Source organism: Rhamphochromis longiceps, linkage group LG6 (assembly GCF_057381845.1).
Source record: "Rhamphochromis longiceps isolate RC_006_pf linkage group LG6, R_longiceps_female_GT1.1, whole genome shotgun sequence".
In the NCBI taxonomy this organism is placed as follows: Eukaryota; Metazoa; Chordata; class Actinopteri; order Cichliformes; family Cichlidae; genus Rhamphochromis; species Rhamphochromis longiceps.
Window position 1 is genome coordinate 39,292,300 of NC_140562.1, and position 20,004 is coordinate 39,312,303.

A 20,004-nucleotide genomic window follows, 5' to 3' on the forward strand; every position below is an offset into this window, starting at 1 on the left:
TTACATACACTCATCATGGGCATGAATGTCCTGGTAGTTTGGGCTTCTGATTCCTTTGAAACGGTCTTTATCTTCAAAAAACCAAGAACTGGGTGCACTTTATTTTTTTTAATTTTGCATTTTCTCCAGTTCTTGCAAAGTCACAAAGTGTAGATACAGGCTCAGATATAGACGTACATTTATTTAAATATTTTAATAAGCAGTGCTGAAGGTTCTACATTATACTTTTACTTGACAAATGAAAGTCCTGTTAAATTTTCATTAGTGTTCATGATTGATTACTTGGTTGTTTTTCCTTTGCCAGTACTCACTGGATTGAGCAATACTTCGAACAACAGGAAAGCCCAAGAAATTCAGTGACAATTTAAGAAGCGGAATTGTAGATTTACACAACTTAGGAAGGTCTTTCAGGGCCATTACGAAAAAACTGCAGATTACAAAACCATTAGCTCAAGTTACTGTATCTATGTATGAGTTAGTGAGACGTGTCACCGCATTGCCAGGATCTGGAAGAAGATCCAAACTGTCATCCTGGGATGAGAATAAACTGGTTAGGATGTTCTGGAACAGCCCAGGAACCGTCAAGGTTAAAGCGTGAACTGGAAACTGTTGAAACTCCAACATCACTGTCCACAGTAAAGCAAGTTTTACATCCCCATGGACTGAGAGACTGCCAACCCAGAAAAAAAAGCCCCTGCTTCAAAATCGACACGTCATCACTGATATTTTCACTTTCCCACCACAGGCATGAGCCTAATGCCTTCTAGAGGAAAGTTTTATGTTCAGATGAAACAAAGATTGGGCTGTTTGGTCACTATGACAAGAGGCATGTTTGTAGGGGTAAAGGTGGGGCTTACAAACCTAAGACACTGTACCAACCCTCAAACATGATGGTGGCAGCATCATGCTCCGGGGGGAATTCTTCAAATTTTTCAGCTTCACCTCAAATCAACACTTAGAGAAATCTAACTTGGACAGAGTTGAGTGTTCCAGCAGAAAAATAACCCTGAACAGACATCAAACTAGTTTTAGAATGGATAAAACAGGTGAACATCAAGCTTCTGGGATGGCCCTCCCAAAGCTTCAACTTAAAGCCAATTGAAAATGTATGGATTATGCTTAAACACCAAGTCTATTCCAGGAAACCGACCAAATATCCAGCCAAAATTATGTCAGAAGTTTGTTGATTGCAACCAAGAGCGACTTGCTAAGGAACATTTAACCAAATATTAGTGGGTTGTGTGTATATATTTGACCCAGTATGGATCAGATAAAAATAAAAAATAAACTCAAACTTGACTTTTGAAGTCAGTAAAGGTGTATGCTGTACAATCATTCCACCGTGGATAAAGAGCCGTTTAAAAAAGCCCCAAATTACCAGGACATTCATGCCCATGAAGAGTGTATGTAAACCTTTGACCACAGCTATATATACACACACAAGCAGAGTACAGAATCATACGTTTGGTTATTATAGTGTTTTAAAAGACCTGGTACTCTATTTTAGAAGACTGCCTATTTTTTTTGTGGTGACTTGAACCCATTAACCTGAGGTTATAAAGAAAACTTTCCACATGAGGGCACTGTTGTGCAAGGCTCCGTGTCACACTACTGCTAAGATGACGAGACATCCTGGTAGTATTGCAACAGCTCTTTTCACATTTTATTTCCTCTCCAGATGTGTGTCGCTTCTTAGCGAGAATGTGTGGTGACCTTATTCAGCTGTGCTTCACATCTACCACCACCTTGGTGTATATTGGTTTGAAAACCTCTGCTATACAAAGAACACACGCCACAATTTCAAGGCAAAACCTGTAGGAAATATTCTGTTTGTCCTTTGAATGACATCACTGACATTCTCGATTGGTCAGATGAACCCGGGCACCTTTTTGTTTTTTTGCTTTACAAAAGGCCCCATTAGCTTGTAATCTTAAACCACTCCCTTTGTCACTTTCACACTATTAAACATTTTCCATGGCTCTGGTTTAGATCTTGTACCTTTGCAATCGGCAAAGTTTCTCTCAGAAAACCTTTAATTGCTGATAACCTTTTTAATAATTTCTCAAGCTAAAAATTCACTGATTTCAATATTTCGCGTGTGAAGATCTGTTGTTTTTGTTTTCATCCTTATTACCTGGATATCTTTGGGCTTTAGCAGGTTGGGTGGGAATTACTGTTGACATCTTTAATCTTAAAGTCAATAGGCATTAATCAGGTGCATGAGAACTGTCATCCTGCAGATAGAGCTCTGCTGAACATACCTTTGTCACTGCTGAACTCCAGCTTGGTGCACTTCATTCTTTATGCCTTCAAATTAGCCTTTTCCTATAAACTAGAACATGTACTAGTGACAACTACAAAATACTTGATTTTGCCAAATTTTATTGTTTTTTTTAATCTGTTAAATATACAACTTATCCCATATAGTTGCAGAGTTGGAATAAAAACTTCAAGATGCATACATAAGAAAACAGAATGGCATCAAGCAAGTCTCCTCAATTTAGTTTTTCCTCTTCACAGAGTACAATATAAAAAGCAAGGAGAGTTGCGACCCCCCCCCATGCCAGAAGATTCAAGAGAAAGCTGCTTACCAGCAATTAAATACAAGTCAAACAACAAATACATTCATAGTAATGAGAAGTCTATTTCTTACAGAATTCTCTTGTACTGAAATGTTTAGGAGCAAAATTCTGTGTATAAACGGTAAACAGATTACATTCAAGCGAAGTGTTTATTCGCAGTCCTCCACTTCCTACAAATTCAAGTTTCAACAATTTTCTTGTCTTGAAGCTCTTCAATATTCCTTCAACAAAGACTTTGGCAGCACTGAGAATTGAAGACACTGTCTTTGTTTAACACGTGGTTTTAAAGCTGGGTAAAGTGTGTTTTGGCCCAGCTGGGTGGAACTGGTCAAACACTTCCAGCAGTGTAAGTGCACATCTATATTTCACTAAGTAATCCTATAAGGCAAAGCAAATATTTTGGACTTTATCCCAGATGAGGAATAATGTCGACCAAGAGAAACTTCTTTAAGATTCCCAAACACTACCAGGACCACTGTGCTGTTAGCTTGTGGTATTTAGGTGCTTGCTCTTTGGCCATCAACGCACTATATTATCGAGAGACCTTCAGTAGGTAGCTTGAGTGATTTGAAAAAAAAAAAAGAAAAAAAAACAACTTTCAGCTTCCTAACAATAAACAAAGCCCACCTCTGTGAAAAAGCTGATTATCTAATCAAGTTGCCATAGTAACCACAAACAGCCCCAAGGTCTCTCTAGGAGACGGCGGTATGCTAATCTCTCCAGCTCCCACGGTTCCCTGCACTCTCCTCAAATGAGGAATTGGCCTCAAGTCAATTTCCTCACAAAATATTTCTCATCTTATTTTCCATCATCACCGTATCCTTCTTCACTTCCTTCCTGCCGAGGACAAATATGAACAGTTTCCAGTGTAAGCTTCTCTCTCACTTTCTTTACGTCAGGAGTGATGTGTGGACAAAAAGCAGATGCTTCTCCTCTGCTCCCCTCGTCATCCTTCTCTGACTACCAGGAGGAAAAGAATGGCCGCTTGCAGTGGAAGGTTTGTGTAAACGCATTCCCCAAAGTGACCACACGACCTTGGCCACCTGAGCGGCTGCGCTCCACTACCACCCGAGGCATCTGAACCAGTTGGAGGGGGCTCTTCCCGTCCTTCAACGCCTGGGTCAGGTTCAACACCTGGGAAAAGACGGTGCATTAGTTGTGCAAAAGCAACTCGAAGTTTTTAGAGAATATGCAAACAACTTATTGGAAATATGAAACAGTCTGTGCTTACATATTATGCATGTGACATGGCTTTGATAAAGGACAGTAATACATAAAAACTGCAGTTATTATTAGCTACTTTCTCCACAGCCAGGTCATTTTAATATCTGACAAAAGTTAAATAATTAACTAAAAGTTAAAATAAATAAATAAATTACAAAACAACTGCACTACAGGACAAAGTCTTGAGCCATCCCTCATTTTGTTATATTTTGCTTGGAAAATGGGAAATAAGTGCAGTGATCAGTGAAATGTGCAAACATGTGTGGAAATAGCACATGAAGCAAACACAGAAATGGTGAAATTCTGACAAGCTTGCAAATTTAGTACAAGCACCTTTATTCTTCAAAACAGGCTCTATTTTAGTAGTTTTCAGGAATAATTCTCCAGGCTTCTTAACATTGAAGCTCTAATCTGGACGTTACCTGATTTTCATCCATTTGTTTCCTGCCTCTGTCTCACACTACTTCAATAATATTGAGGTCCAGGCTCTGAGGATACCAATCCATAACTGATAGCATTCTATTATGCGTTTTCTACCCAGGTGTGCTTTCACTGCACTGGCAGTGTGTTTGAGGTCAATGTAATGCTGCAAATAAGCTACTGCCAATCAAGGCGCTTTCCAGATGGTACTGCACAGTACTTTTCTGCGTTTATAATTCCATCAATTCTGACAAGATCCCCCACACCACTGACGGAAATTCAGCACCAAACTATGACAGAGCCTCTACCACATTTAACAGATGCTGCACACATTCACTGTTGTACCTCTCTACTGATGTCCTCCATAACACTCCAACGACACTGACTAGAACTTAAAATGTTAAATTTACATTCAAAATTCACAAGACCCGTTGTTCACAACAGGTTGTTGTACAAAAGTCCAGTTCTTGTGTAACTTGGCATAACTCTGCCTTTTCACCCTCTTTCCCTTCTTTAAGAAGGGCATCTTTACAACAGTAGATGGATCAATTGACGGGTCAGATGTTTATCTCAGGTCCTTGGGTCCTGTGTTATGCCTTTGTTGGATTTATTCATTTTTCTTAAGGACATGACTTTAAGCACTTTAAACCATATTAAAGAATTCCAATAGGGAAGGAGAACAAAAATACAAAGAATTGAGAATGACTCAAATCCTGCACAGTATTGTTCACTAATATAACATGTTTTTATTATTAACTGCTTGCTGAGAGAAGAATAGAAAGACTGAAAGGTGAGACAGGACAGTGGCTGCAGATGCAAAATTAGGGTAAAATGTGTGGTGAAGACGTTACAGAGCATACAAAGTGACAGAAAGTAGGCCATGAGAGGAGAAAGGAGAACAAGGTAGGATATAAAAGGAACAGGCAGAAAAAAAAATAAAATAGAGGACAGAACAGTACAAAGTTAAAAAAAATGACTAGAGGAACATTAAAGTACTCATTAAAAATAAAAAATAAATTACAAAAGCTCACCTGTCCTCTCATGACGGACATTTGTCTCTCAAACATGGTTTTGTCAAAGCCTTTATCTGTCTGAAAACAGAAAACGACTGATATTAGCTGATATCCTGCAATTAAGAATTCAAAAATCTAGAAACAGATTAAAAAGGAAAGCTTATGAGAACATCTCATACCTTGAACATCTCATAGAGGTCCTCACAGAGATCCTGAACAAAGTTCATGTCAGAGAGGCGGGACAGCACAAGGTCTCTGGTCTCCTGGGAGAAGGGTACCTTGGCCTGAGGAAGCCATGCCCAGTGGAATGGATCTGTTAGGGGGACAACACAAATGTTTCCGTCTGTATAGCCTTTCACTGTCACTGAACCTATAACTATCATTGTATTTGATAATAAGGCCACATGTAGGATTGTTTAGTGGCCTAATTTTTCTTTACAGTTTTTTTTTTTATTGTAAAAAATTCTTTAATTCTTGCCAGAACACAGATGACAAGATTCTACCATAAGAAGAAAAGGACTGAAATCATCCAATAGCAATGAGATTATCAGAAAATTAAAGGAACTGTCTGTGGCAGTGTCCAAAGGTAAAAATCATACCATCACATCTACAACTTACTAATTGCAACACTTTATCAAGTTCACAGATTAGTACAATTTTACAAGCTCTTACGTTAGTTTTACATCTGGAAAAAGCCAAGCTAGTAAATTCCTCCTATTTACAACCTTGGTACTAAGATAAGCTAATTGTATTGTCTAATCTGGACAGCGGGTCTAAAAGTAGTATACATCTCAAAAAGTATGCAAATAAATCCCCTTTCAGACATGCAGTCCCCTCCAGTAATTTCATGGTATCTCAATGTTTTGTCTTCAAGTACAATGAAACTTGTGGTGCAATATAAATGCATTTGTGCATCACTCAGTACACAGCACAAGTCTAAACTGCATGCAGTCACAGTGCCTGGTTCTGATTTGTAATGAGAGTAAGACTTTTAGCTGTGACACATTTTGCAAGAGAGATCTCCTAAAGCCCACGTGAACAAAGAGCCGGGTCAACCATCAATCACTGTGGCACAGAAAGATACTTTAAACACTCAAATAAAAGTGCCTTTTCACTTTGTGTTTTTCAGAAGGTTATGTTGACAATACCCTTTCCTACAAGTGCAATGAGTCTTTTTAATGAGTCTTTACATGAAATCGCACATGTAAAGGGGCCCTCTCATTACTGTCACTGACAGAGATGGTGAGCAAAAGTGAAATAAGTGATAAACATACAGGCTCTCCATTCATCCGGGTGTTTAAAGGGGAAGGCCAGGCCGTTGTCAATTGCTGCAATCTTGATGCAGGAGTCCTGAATGTTCTCTGTCCATTCTGCATCCTGCAGCATGAGGGAGAAAAAGATTAAAGACCTCGAATTCATTAAGTGAGTAAATTATTAATGACTGATGACCAAGTTGGTTATTGATTGAGGGGTGATTACTGCCACACATAAATGACAACTTTTGTCATTTATCGGCAAATCGAAAATAATGATTGATGATAGGTAACAAAGACGTACATCAAGTTTGTTCCATGCATTTGTGAGTCTAGTTTGCACATACACAGAAGCAAAACCAACATAAGGTGTGTTCTGGTTTAAAAATATATAAGTGTTCATGTCTGTGAAGGTTCTCAGTCATCCAGGTCATCGTAGTCAAAGGAACTTGCAAAAGAAAAGCGTCTGGACTTCTTTAAGTTGCTTGAAGACGTTTCACCTCTCATCCGAGAAGCTTCTTCAGTTCTAAGGTCAAATGGTGGAGAGTCCCAGATATAAACCTAGTGGGAGTAACCCCCCACAGAGGGACAAAAGGACCCCCCTGATGATCCTCTAATCGCCTGAGCCAAGGTGTGAAACTGGGTGTGGGTCCCAATCAGCCAGAGTTTCGGGTGTGTTCATTGTGAAACATGGCCCCACCTTATCATGCGAATTCCTGAGATCAGATGGCCCAGGATGTGAGTGGGCGTTAAGGCGTCTGGGAAGGGAACTCAAAACTGGATTATAGATGGCAGACAGTTGGTGTCGTAAACCACCGCCTCTGTTCAAAGATGGTCACTCACAGTGGACATAGATGGCTTCTTTCACTCCTCTTTCAAACCATCTGTCCTCTCTGTCCAAAATGTGAACATCGGCATCCTCGAAAGAGTGTCCTTTATCCTTAAGATGCAGATGGACTGCTGAGTCTTGTCCTGTGGAGGTGGCTCTTCTGTGTTGTGATAAGGTGGGGCCAGGTTTCACAATGAACTCACCCGAAACTCTGGCTGACTGGGACCCACACCCATTTTCACACCTTGGCTCAGGCGATTAGAGGATCATCAGGGGGTCCTTTTGTCCCTCTGTGGGGGGTTACTCCCACTAGGTTTATATCTGGGACTCTCCACCATTTGACCTTAGAACTGAGGAAGCTTCTCGGATGAGAGGTGAAATGTCTTCAAGCAACTTAAAGAAGTCCAGACGCTTTTCTTTTGCAAGCTCCTTTGACTATAAGTGTTCATGTGTTTCAACAGAGTTAAGCGAGGTGAATGCGTGCTTGGTGAACAGTCTGAACACACCTCTGTCATGTGGTAAATTACCTCACCTTTTGTTCTTCTCCCTCTCCTTCTCCTGGTGTCTCGTACTTGATCAACCAGTTGTCATTCCCTCGATCTAACAAGGAAAACAAACAAACAAGTTTTGATACGCAGAAATGAGAGGGAAGACAGAGCGATGTCAAAGATAGCAAACAGCTGTTGTGCGCAAGCATATACTAACTTAAAATAAATATGAAGATCAAAGGAATTTTTATCATAACCAGTGTATAACTAAATCGAAATAAAGCTGCCAACACTGTAATGAGACTACAATGACTGATCACTTCAATTTAAACCATTTATCGAAATGTTAACACGTGCACGCCTACCTGTGTTTCTGATAACATAGTCCAGCACCACCAGCCGCTCAAACTGCGACTGCAGCTGCTTCCTGATATTCTCTGGCAGTGGTTCTGCCTCAAAGCGTCGCAGCCAGTAGTCGGCTTCACGATAACCCTCCACAAACAGCTGAAATGAGCCCACCTGGTAACACACAGAGGCGCATATGGCATGAATGCAACTAACATACCCATTAAAACAAAACACTGTATAGCAATGTTCACTGCTCTGAGAACAGTATGTAGACAGTTTAAATGGAAATGATGTGGTGTGCAGTGATATTACAAGTGAAGCTGTAATGTCGAAAGGCTGAAATGTCAGCTGTGCCTGACAGTTGAAAATATGCAGTCAGTTTCCTCATATTTACTTCCTCGAAGACACTTCAGCTATGTTTTCACATCATCTTAACATCCACATATCTTTAGATCACCCACAAGACTGTCTCACGTAATAAACAGCCAGGAATGAAATACCTGTTATACATGTTTTTGATTAAAAGACAAAACTGATATACGATTACAGTTCACAATACAAGAGATAAATATATCCAGTAAGTATTACAGCTCCTGAAAAAGAACATGGCTTAAAACAGAAACAACATTTATGGTTCTGATGGCCTTTTATCTAAACACATTGTTCTTCTTCAACACAAAAATAGTGTGGCATGATTCCTTTTACCGTTCTCTACCATCAGTGGCTATTCTCAGCCCTCCACTCACTGATGCAACAACTCTTGTATGTTATAGAGAAGCAGTCAGTGTACATATGAATAGAACAAATCTGACAAAGAACCTATTAACAAATATTGAAACAAGAAGATTAGAATTTGTTTTAACCAGTATGAGTATAGGTTTTCCTGCATGTGGCTGTGTTTTTGCACAAATACAAAGAGAAAGCAAGGAAGCAAGAGGAGGAAACGACACAGGAATGAACAAGAGAAAGGTCAAGATTCCAAGCTCCTCATGAATTGCTTATAGTAAACAAATGGTGACGTTAGACTGTGACGGTTTAAAAGTCTTTGGTACCTTGGGTGGGAGGCCCACTCTGTGGAAGCGTCGCCCCACTTTGGGGACTTTCTCTAGGGCGTACTTCTTCCCCCTGGACTTTGCTCTGTCTATGGCGTTGTAGTGGAATGTCTCACTGGCCAAATACACCACCTGATAAAATTTAGATAACACTGGTTTACTTTGAAACTGTGACCACTGCTGAACAGAAAGAAGAGCACAGAGACCCTAATCAAATCCAGATTAATTCAAGTGTTTACTTATACTGGGTTTTGGAGATTACATGTTATTAATTCAAAAACTCTACAGAGAAAAAAAAAAAAAAAAAAAAAAAGCACACACCTTGGTTTTTGGCACCACACCAAGACAGAGTTTGGTGTCAACCAGTGAAGCAGCAGCCTCTGACAGATAACCCTGGTTAGGTAACAAGCACCCTCGGCCAAAACAACATGGACAGCAAAGCTAACAACAGAGACAGACATGGGGGAAGTTTTACAGATGAGGTGTTAATATTACCCTACTTTTTTTTTTTTTTTAATCTTACTCACTGTGTGCAGCCATTAAAGTAAAATGAATGACAATATATATCTTAATAACTTTTCAGATGTTTAAAAAAGGTGATACATGTGACAGAAAGTACCTTGTGAAAGTATTTGGTCCATTTTGGATTCAGATGACCATAAGGTTCCTCTGACTTTGGTTTAAAAACACCAATGATTTTCTGTAAATAAAAAACAAAACAGAGTGATACATTTGTTTTTTTTCTAAACTTGCAATCTGACATACAGCCCAGGTCAGAAAACAGAAAGAGTGAGAACTAATTTTACCACGCATATTAGTGTTGCTTCAAGCTCCTTACAAACACAAAAAGCCAAAGACTAATAGTGTAACTATAAGCAACAAATGTAAAGCGTGAGGAATGCGTCTGACATCTTGGGCTCACCATCTTCCCAGTAATTACCTGTAGATGCCAGTGATCTGCTGTTATCAGCTGAACCATTGCTTTTTGAATAATTAAACAAGAATCATAATCCTGTGGATTTCCATATTCCTTCTTCCTAATTTACAAACTCTTATGATTAAAGCAATTAATGTTTTGAAAAAAGAAAAGATAAATGTTTGGAAATGTTGCTAAGCTACTGATTTATATTCTTCCTCCAAGTTTAGCCCATGAACCTTCCTTCGCTTGTCATGAATCTGTGTCATTTGTACCAAACGTACCCCTTTTGGGTCTTTGACAAAGTAACTCCCACTTGAGCCCTGGGAAATCCTCTCTGGAAAGACGCCACTCTCAATGGCTTGCTCTGCCCTTTGGATAATATCGGCAAACTCGGGGTCGTCAGGGAAATGGTTGAAATCTCCACTGTTGGTACCTAGAAGGGGAATAACTCAAGATTACTTTGATTTATTTTTACATTGTATACAACCAGAACTTGCTACAATTAAACAAATGTATTTTCTTAAGAACCAGAACAATAAGATTGCATTTACAATTACATGTCCATTGCAAAATATGGCATTAAGTAAACATCAAGAGGTTTCTCTGCATGGGTGTTATGTTTTGGTGTTTAGGACCATCAGATACCTTTGAAATGATCATGAATGAGTTATTTACATTATACATGCTGAAAAATCAGTGGTAAAAAATAATAATTGCAATCTCCCTCACAGAGACTACTGTAAACTGTCCGTTACCTCACCCATCTCACCTCCTGATTATTCTGTTCTAGGCAGTGGGAAACTGGAAGTGTTCCCATTGCACACTGTGCAAAGGGTGGGATAAAACAGGTGGCCAAGTCTATCACAGGAATCACCCACAAAGGAATACACAAACACACATTTAAGAGGAATTCCAAATCGCATGCCCATATTTTGACTGTGTGTACACTATCACAGAGAATTTACCAACTAAACTTAAAAAAAAATTGGTCTAAACCAGTGATTCCGCCACTTGTTAAAATCTGGCATTTTCTACTGCCTTGCAGATCAAACGTCATTCTCTTGAAATCACTGCTCTCTGGTGAATAGTGCCAATTATTATTTTGATAAAGGTCCAAACACATGACATGGCAGATCATAAGTTCTCCTCCTTGCACAGGGCAGAACGATCAGCTGACAGAGACCCATGCTCTGTATCAGTCGCACTAAAGTCACAGTGGGATGCAAGGAGAGATAAAGTCACAGACATGTGGTAGGTGCTATAAAAACAGGGACAGGACAGTCAACATGCCAAGGGTGACCGATAAGGAGTAACAAAGATAGCTTCAAAGCTAGTTTAACTGTAGGGCCCAAGAGAACCTAATTAACACGAGGAAGAAAAGAAAGAGTGATAAGCAAACGTTACATAATTAATCTGGATTGTTTAAAACAGTGAATACTTGTCAAACCTAGTCTGACCTAGTATGGCCCAATTACTCCTGAACAAATACATGAAAAGTACCCAGAATCATATGTTAAAAGTCAAACTCAATTTAACTTAACGGGGAGGTTCAGAAGCAAGCACGGTGGCACGGTGGTTAGCACTGTTGCCGCACAGCAAGAAGGTCCTGAGTTCAATTCCAACATCAGGCCGGGGTCTTTCTGTGTTTGCGTGGGTTCTCTCCGGGTACTCCGGCTTCCTCCCACCATCCAAAGACATACAGCTTGAGAGGATAGGTTAATTGGAAAATCCAAATTGCCATTAGGTGTGAATGTGCGAGTGAATGTGAGCGCGAATGGTTGTCTGTCCCTGTGTGTTGGCCCTGCGACAGACTGGCGACCTGTCCAGGGTGTACCCCGCCTCTCGCCCTATGACAGCTGGGATAGGCTCCAGCGCCCCCCGCGACCCTGAAAAGGATAAGCGAATGGATGGATGGGGAGGTTCAGAAAGTAAAGTGACTAACCAAGACCTCCTCATTACAGCACAGTACTCGCACCCTGCAGCCAATTATCTGTTAATGTTCCGGTAGCATACTATGCATTACTTTGATGCGTCAAAGGTATTTTGGTGATACAGTGGGGAGCTATCCAACATTAAGATGAAGACAATGTTGGATAATTCCTCCCACCCACTCCATGACATGCTGGTCAGTCACAGGAGCACGTTCAGTTAGAGACTGAGATTACCAAAAAGCATTACTAATAAAGTATTCTGATTAGGTAGGTGTTTATCATGTTGTGGCTGTAAGATAACTCAATAATTCAATAATAAGAAGAATTTAGACAGACTGATCTTTTCCTTGTATCTTCTCAATAAATGCTGCAAAGTTTCACTCTGCGTTTATATACCACTCTGCGGGTCATCGGATTCTTGGGGTTTTCTCCGCATTACTGTAGTCTTTACCTTGCAAAATAAAACAACTTGAGACAACTGTTGTTGTGATTTGGTGCTATATAACTAAAACTGAATTATTTGAAACAGAGGTTTAAGCTAGGCTGCACCTGTGTTTCATGCTCCATTTGGTACCTGCAAAGCAAACATCCTACTTTAAAAAGAATTTAAACTGTGCTGCAAATATTAAGCAATTTTATTGGGTAAATACTCCCATAAATTTCTGATCATGCTGTACGTGCACAATCTCTGAAGGCTAAGCTCTGAGTGGTTTTTGTGGATGTGGACCACACTGGGACAAGATGTCTGGCCATAAAGGTAACTCTGATCTCTGGAAAAGCTGTCCAAAAGTAATGACTTAAAAATAGCTCCATTTTGACTTTAGTATAAAAATCTTAACATAGTTTTAGATTGTGCTCTAAAACAGTAAATCTCTGATTTACTGTAAGGAGTTTGTAATCCAGTTCTGTGTGATGCAATATTTTATCTTCATTTAATTCCCAACAACAGGTCAAAGTGTGCTCAATCTATCATCTTGTATGATGACAGATCTACGCTTCCTGTGCGCAACCCTGGTGCTTATAGTCTGTGATAAGATCACTGTGGTGTATTGCTGCAGATGGCAGTAATGGGCCTTGTATGTCTTCCACTTCCCATTAGCTTCAACCTGTAGAAAGCCAAAGTAATAGTATATGCGCATATAGTACTTCCTTTCTCTCAATTTCCGTCTTCATCATCTTCAAACACTGTACTGGACTACAAAGTGTGTCTGCTAGCACAGGGGCATTATGCATATTTAATATCAGCCTCTCAGATGTCCTGGTCAACTAATGGGGCACACACAGCAGGAGTGTACCTCACTTATAACTTCAGAGACCTCCAATAGACATGCAGAGCACAAAGTGTGTGACATGGCACAACACTGGACTGTGAAAAGTGTTCTATAACTATATATTTAAGTTACAGCAAGCGCATAAAATTGATACAATTTGTCTTAAACGCTAAAACTGTTTCCCTCGAGTTTTGACAGTTACATGATAAAATGCTTCAACTTACTCAAGTTTATCAAAATGAACTTTACATAAAGACTATAACTATAAATAAACCCTGCGTGCTGTTTCTAGGCTCTTTGGACTGGTGACAAAGAAGGCAGCAAAAGATGGCATACGTGATGAAAAATAGAATACATTTATGGACGCATGCAAATTTTTACCAATTACTTTGTTAAAAAAAAAAAAAAGCACTATTGCTATTTGGTTAATATTTCCCATGACACGTAAAGCAGAATTTAAGAGCTACAATTCACAATTAATTTACATGATATTTTTAAATGGCACAAAGTGCAAGAGAAACGGCTCTTAGTCAGTATTCTAACAATAATCTGTAAAACAGTTTTGTAATTTTAGAGGAGAAGATTATTGTTCTACAAAGGCCACAAGTAATGGGATGCCAACACTTGCCATTTAAGGCTCAGACTCTACCTGTGGCCTAGATTTCTGGCCATAATAGGACATGGATCTGAACAATAGATCTCTGTTGGGAGAGGCTGAATAACAGAAATGAATACAAATGCTCAGAATTTGTTTTGCAGAGGGAAAAAAGGAAAAAACAAAAGGTGGGCGGTATGAGGGGGAGTGTTGTTAAATCCAGTGAGCATTTAAGTCAGATTATGCCGCTTCCATAGCGACTAGGTCACCTTTTTCTTGGTCTTTCCCTGCATCCCCCACCCCCCTTCTCATCATCCAAAACAAATCTGACAGAAACTTTAGTTGTTCCTGCTGGACAATCTAGTTCACAGCATAGCCTCAAATAATTTTATCACAACAAACATCTTACAACAGACCAGAATGTTCAAAAACCTCCTAGCTTGAGGAACAAAGATAATTTGGATGAAGGAGGCAATGATGTCAACCAGGTGGGCAAGAGTTCAATGGATGAGGCAGACTTATTTATTATCCTGGAAGTATTATAAACTGTTTGTTTGTTGTTGTTGTTTTAAAAACTTTTTTGTCATCATATTTGTAGCCTTGATTCTGTCTTGATTGTCAGACTAAAATATGGGTGATGACAAATTGAGCAGAAAATACAGACACGATACAGACTGCACACCAAGCCTTCAGTTCACCAAGTGCTGTGGAGAAACCGGGTACTTTTTTATGTAATGTGACACCAAGTTTGTGCTTTTTTAAAAATTCTAATAATAACCAAAGTGTTGGTTCTCCAACAGCCTCAACAGACCTTAAGAGAGACCCAAACATTAAAAAGCCGCGTGAAATGCTCACTTCAGAGAGCTTACATAACATATCTATTTGACCACGTTGCATTACCTGTTATCACAACCGTAATCAGCCTGAGTAGGCAGAATTTTTCCAGAGCCATATGCATCAAATAACAAAATGTCAGAAAAGACATAACCCCTATGAGTATCTGAGTGTGGCTGTCTATTTATTAGTTTCATATACAACCATTTCAAAGGCCGTGATTTGAAACACTTACCCGGGGAGGCTAAAGCATCTTTATCCGAAGACGAGCTGTGCCTGTACCGCCTGCTTCGCTTTTCTTTTACACCTCTCGGAGACGACGAGCTTCCTGCTAAGCACGGTAACAGCAGCGCCTCTTCGCCGGAGCCCTCTGTCTCTAGTTCGGTCAACACGCTTTCACAAGAGTCCGAAATACGTATGGCACCACCGGGGTTCGCCCCAGTTGTCAGACCTATCCGGTTCCTGTCAAATAACACCTTTGGAGGGTCTATGGAGTGAAAGTTAGACTCCAGCACTGGCACCGCTCTTTCCCCCGTGTCCAGCACTGGCTCGCCGGTCTCTGTCTCTGTCAGGTCGCATTCTGACATCATTCTGACTCAGGCCCTAATACATACAGTTAAATATATATCGTATTGACTCAACTTCGTTTCGAGCTGTCAGCTTTTCATTGTAAGAACACGGCATGTATCCAAATCAAACAGCTACTGCTTTCACTCAACGATATGTCCACATAATCCATGGAGACCGTCTCCTCTGCTTCCTAGTTAGCTAGATGCGCATGCGCCACACAAAACGACGCTGCTGGCTATGAGTTGCCTTCAAGTACAGCTTGGAAAAGCAGAAGAAATTCAAAGACGTGAGCGAGCCCCCGTGTTTCAAATTCCCGGTTGACAAGTACACTCGAGAGCTTTACATCATTACTTCTGTTATTACCGTGTGACTAACGTAGTTGTCAATTTGCAAAGTCAGAAACAGAAACAAAAAAAATACAAATTAGGCTGTAGAACATGTCGGTCTATAAACACGTACCTTCCTACGCTATTTATTAGAGATTAGCTATGTTAAGTAGACCTGCTATCAAGATATCCTTTTCTGACCTGGCATTTATTTATTTATTTGCAAAACAAATATATTCATAGTTTTGTCCTTTCTGTCTTCTTCTCCGGTGCTTGAAGAATTTCAAATTCATGAACTGAGTTAGAATTATTGGCACATGATAGGGCTACGTTAGTATTTCTTTTGTTTTATTAAAATGCATTTTCTAAGCTATTAATACAAAAATACTCTGGTGGTTACTGTCGTGGTTACTGTACAGGCTTTTCAACTGACTCGACGCAGTCCAGCAGTTTTATTCACGGCCACTAGATGTCAACAATATTACACAAATGAAAATGGTTGCAACGCATCGCCTCACAAGCAAAAATTGTCTAGTCTTTATACATTTTTTAAAAGTTACTGTAAAATACTTAAATACTATTTTCAAGTCGTCATCAAGTGTCATTGTTTGAAGTGTGGCAAGCATAGTTACTGGTTTAGAATGCCTCTGAAGTTAATATTGGATCCACACATGGGCCTTTCCCGCTGCCACCTCATGGTAAGATAATGACATTTTTTATTTAGCTCAATTTTCCAGTTTCGACCCAAGGTGAATTAATGCAAATTGAATAACCTCTGCATTAACTTAGCAAGGCTTAATATGGTAATTTTTCATCCCTCTGTTTTACTTTCCCCTCTCTCTCTTCCTGTCTCGCCTATAAATTCAAGCTCCCTCTCTTTTCTTTCAGTTCTGTCAGTGCCCCTCAATCACCCAGTGGTCTGCATAGCACCCACTCATCCCTCTGCCCCCCTTCCACCTATAATTCTGCCCTTCCACCACCACCCGTCTCTCTAATAAGGGAGTGTAGCTGAAACACTTGCAAATGAACAGTCAGCCAGCTGGTAACACAGCAGTCATGTGATCTATCAAGGTAGGGGGTTAGAGGGTGAAGGAGACATGGAAGGTGAGAGAGGCTTGGTGTGCTTGGGATAGAATATGGATCTGGAAAAAGGAGAAGGAGATGGACAGTTTTAAAGGCACACTGAAGGCTAGACAGGTATATCTCTGCTTACTCTTTGCTAGATGTCATAATAAACCCTCTCTCCCTTTGTCCATCTCCTCTCTCGATACTATTTCTTTTTCAGCCTCTTCACCCTTTATTTCAATATCCATCTCACCTTCAAGAGCAAACACCTGAAATGTCACTGGAGTGACACATGACACTCAACAGGAAAACGCATCAACCACATCTCTGTTTTGTTTTGTTTTTTCACTGAGCGAGAGCGTGTGCATCGAAACTGTGCACTTCACCCACCACTGGGTGACAAGCTCCTGCAGCAGTGAAGGCACACTGCAGACACACTGCTTGCACGTGCACGTGTGTGTGTGTGTGTGTGTGTGTGACAGAGAGAGCCCCATGTTTGCCTCACTGTAGCACCCATTCCAGTAGATTCTGCTGGCAGAAGATCTAGTTTACCCTGCCAACAGCAACCACTCTTATCCATTCCTGCTCCTTTCCCCTGGCGGCTTGATGGGGGAGAGAGGGAGAACCCTCTAGCCCAACTAATTTTTTACATGCATCTGTATTGTTGGTGATTAGAGTTTTTATTAGTTTGTGAGGGAACACAATCATGCCGCATGCCCAGAAATCTAAAAGTGTAAGCCCCTGATTGCAAAGTCTTAAAAACTTAGACATCTACCAGAATTTGATGCTGCAACATTCAAAAAATGTATTTATTTGCACTGACTCACACTTTTCTACATCCAAATTAATTTACATTACAAAAGTGAACAGTCACATATACATAGCATTGCCTAGTTCTACCACATTTATAAATATTTTAATTCGTCAAAAGGGAACAAAGAGAGCTCACTCTGTCCTATAAGGTTTACAGTATATTCCGGTCCTTCATTATTATTTATTCACTCCTTTATCTTTTGCCTTATATAAACCGGATCTTTTAAATGTCAGCATTTGTTCATTTTTGCCTCATCCTGGCTTTTGTTGAGGGGATATACTGTGCCACACCGACGTCAGTTACCTGTTACCTGTTAAGAAAGATTTACACAGAGAAAAGGCATTCAGAAATAGCGTGTGGTTGGCCAGTTGTGCGTGTTTGTGTTTTCATATTGAGATGGCAGTATACCTCTCGGTCCAAACATCTTCAGATAGCAGTGTGTACAGTATGGCTTCTCATCATACTGAAACACAACGAGTAACACATATTTATAGCATCATCCTACTCATTCAGTAAACTGCATTCATATTACTTTCCTTGAATACTTAATTGACTCAGTTGTTGTCCTTATATACCTCAGCATGTTGTCCAGGGGTGAGCTGTCTGTTACACTTCTGACACTTCAGACACAGAGGATGGTAGTCTCTCCCTAAGGACCTCTTCTTCTCACCTGCACCAAAGGAAGAGATGGACTAGCTTAATGAGAGGCAGGATCGGATATTTTTATTAATATTTAATTAAAAAGTCAAAAGGATTTTGCATCTCATACAATTTCTGATAACACAATGTCTGGATTTCATGTGTCTGGTTCAGAAGTTACAGACTATTAGCCTCATCAGTGCAAGTAGGCCAGAGACTGTGATGTTGAACTAAAAGTAGGGCAGGTCACATCAGAGAATTTGAACTTAGCTGGTGCATGAACAGGCGAGAAAAACTAACAGCAAAAATAACAACCAAAGAGGAATCTAACTGGTGGTTTGAGTCATTTTGTGGATCTAATGGCTAGGCCTGAATGTGGAAAAGGACTTGTTTAAAAGAGAGGGGAGGTAGGGAGGAAACCCAAAGAGCAGTGCATGCTCGTTTGGCTAGACCCACATCCTGTTGTTATCATGGATACGAGTGTGTGCATTTGTGTGCATGTGTGGTTCAAATAAAGCCAAAAGCCTTAAAAAGAAAGAGTGAAATGCCTTTTTTTGTCCTCTAAAAAGAAAATAGATAACAATTTTGCATTTAAGGAACATATTGATATCATTGCACTTTGTCTAATGTAGATAATAAGACTTTGCAGAAAGAAAACAAAACACAAGGTGAACCTCAATCTTATGTTAACTCCAAAAAATGCCCTTTATTAATTTTATTACACCTGGTTTCACCTGTTCATTATTTGTGCTTTATTTCAGATTTCAAGTTTTATGACAATGCCAAACTGATCTGCCACAGAGATGGTAGACAGACAGATAAAGAGCGTGTAAAGCAAGTGCCAGACAGAAAGAGGAAGACAATTGCATCGAGTTTAAAAATTAAACAGGTCAGACTTACCAAAGTAGACAGGCTTCCCGCAAATTGGACAGTAGCCTACCATGATAGTATCTAATTATTTATCAGTATATGCGTTTATGTGTGCACCTTTTTAGTCCACAGTGTCCTATGAGCGAAATCGCGTGAATACGGGTGTGAACTGAAAAGTGACAGGAAAACCGTTAAACTGTAGACATCTCAGCATCTTGTGCAGTCAAAACCAGGATGTGGTGAGACGTCACAGGAAGAGAGTAAACTTTGAGATTTGAGCAGTAAATGGTGTCATCAGTGGAAAAACTAGAGACAGGTAGTTTGTCTCTTTCATATATATGTGTGTGTGTGTGTGTGTGTGTGTGTGTGTGTGTGTGTGTGTATAATTTGATCATTTTACATATTTTAAATCACATTATTTTACAGTGAACTTTTCATATCTTCATATAATGTTTTGCGCACTCATCTATAACACTGTAAAGAGAGAAAGAAAGAAGGAACAAAAAACATCTGTCACCAGCTCAAATTCCCAGCTACCTTCTCCCTTTTCGTGCTCTTTTCACCCTCTTTTCTAGATTAAAAACAAGGATTTGAGCTCCTGAACTGAAAAGGGAAACTTGACACTTGTGCCTTTCTTTTCTTCTTTCTTTCTGTCTGTCTTCTTTCTCTCTCTCTCTCTCTCCCTCTGTGTGTGTGTCAAATACTCACACACACCTCCCGCTCACTGACTCACACAGACACCATACACCCATTTACACACACACATGCACTCACCAAAAAGGCCATCCTTCTGCTCAGTGACATCACATAAAGAGGCTGCAGCCAAAGTTAGGAGGGAGAGTCAGGGTGAGGCTGGTCTAGTGGAGGGACAGATGGGGCTGGGCAGCGTAGGCAGTTATCCCCTAGGGATAGGTGATGGAAGCAGACCTCGGGAGGGACAGGGGTGAGGAGAGATGAGCGA

At 40.1% G+C, this 20,004-nt stretch overlaps 2 protein-coding genes across 2 annotated transcripts; both read right to left on the bottom strand.

Annotated features, from left to right (window-relative positions):
• Positions 1–3,148: 3,148 nt before the first annotated feature.
• Positions 3,149–15,516, bottom strand: pi4k2b (phosphatidylinositol 4-kinase type 2 beta). The gene is made up of 11 exons (XM_085410703.1): positions 14,995–15,516; positions 10,410–10,561; positions 9,829–9,909; positions 9,531–9,650; positions 9,210–9,341; positions 8,175–8,328; positions 7,854–7,921; positions 6,514–6,616; positions 5,419–5,552; positions 5,258–5,317; positions 3,149–3,716 (listed from the first exon to the last, which is right to left on the bottom strand). The coding sequence occupies exons 1-11, from the start codon at positions 15,347–15,349 to the stop codon at positions 3,543–3,545; spliced, it is 1,533 nt and encodes a 510-aa protein (XP_085266829.1). The 5' UTR covers positions 15,350–15,516; the 3' UTR covers positions 3,149–3,542.
• A 1,963-nt stretch (positions 15,517–17,479) lies between these two features.
• Positions 17,480–19,765, bottom strand: LOC146668702 (cysteine-rich protein 1). The gene is made up of 4 exons (XM_085408730.1): positions 19,074–19,765; positions 18,110–18,204; positions 17,943–17,997; positions 17,480–17,844 (listed from the first exon to the last, which is right to left on the bottom strand). Exons 1-4 carry the CDS (start codon positions 19,114–19,116, stop codon positions 17,834–17,836), a joined length of 204 nt encoding a protein of 67 aa, XP_085264856.1. The 5' UTR covers positions 19,117–19,765; the 3' UTR covers positions 17,480–17,833.
• Positions 19,766–20,004: the final 239 nt, after the last annotated feature.

Bases quoted from the DNA above. Each gene is read 5' to 3' on its own strand.
- LOC146668702 (XM_085408730.1), bottom strand. From the start codon at position 19,116: ATGGTAGGCTACTGTCCAATTTGCGGGAAGCCTGTCTACTTTG. The intron at 18,205-19,073 runs GTAAGTCTGACC...CCTTTGGTGCAG, and splicing joins CGGGAAGCCTGTCTACTTTG to GTGAGAAGAAGAGGTCCTTA. The intron at 17,998-18,109 runs GTATATAAGGAC...GTTGTGTTTCAG, and splicing joins CCCCTGGACAACATGCTGAG to TATGATGAGAAGCCATACTG.
- pi4k2b (XM_085410703.1), bottom strand. From the start codon at position 15,349: ATGATGTCAGAATGCGACCTGACAGAGACAGAGACCGGCGAGCCAGTG. The intron at 6,617-7,853 runs GTGAGGTAATTT...CTCATGCTGCAG, and splicing joins GAGAGGGAGAAGAACAAAAG to GATGCAGAATGGACAGAGAA. The intron at 5,553-6,513 runs GTATGTTTATCA...TCCCCCTAACAG, and splicing joins CCCGGATGAATGGAGAGCCT to ATCCATTCCACTGGGCATGG.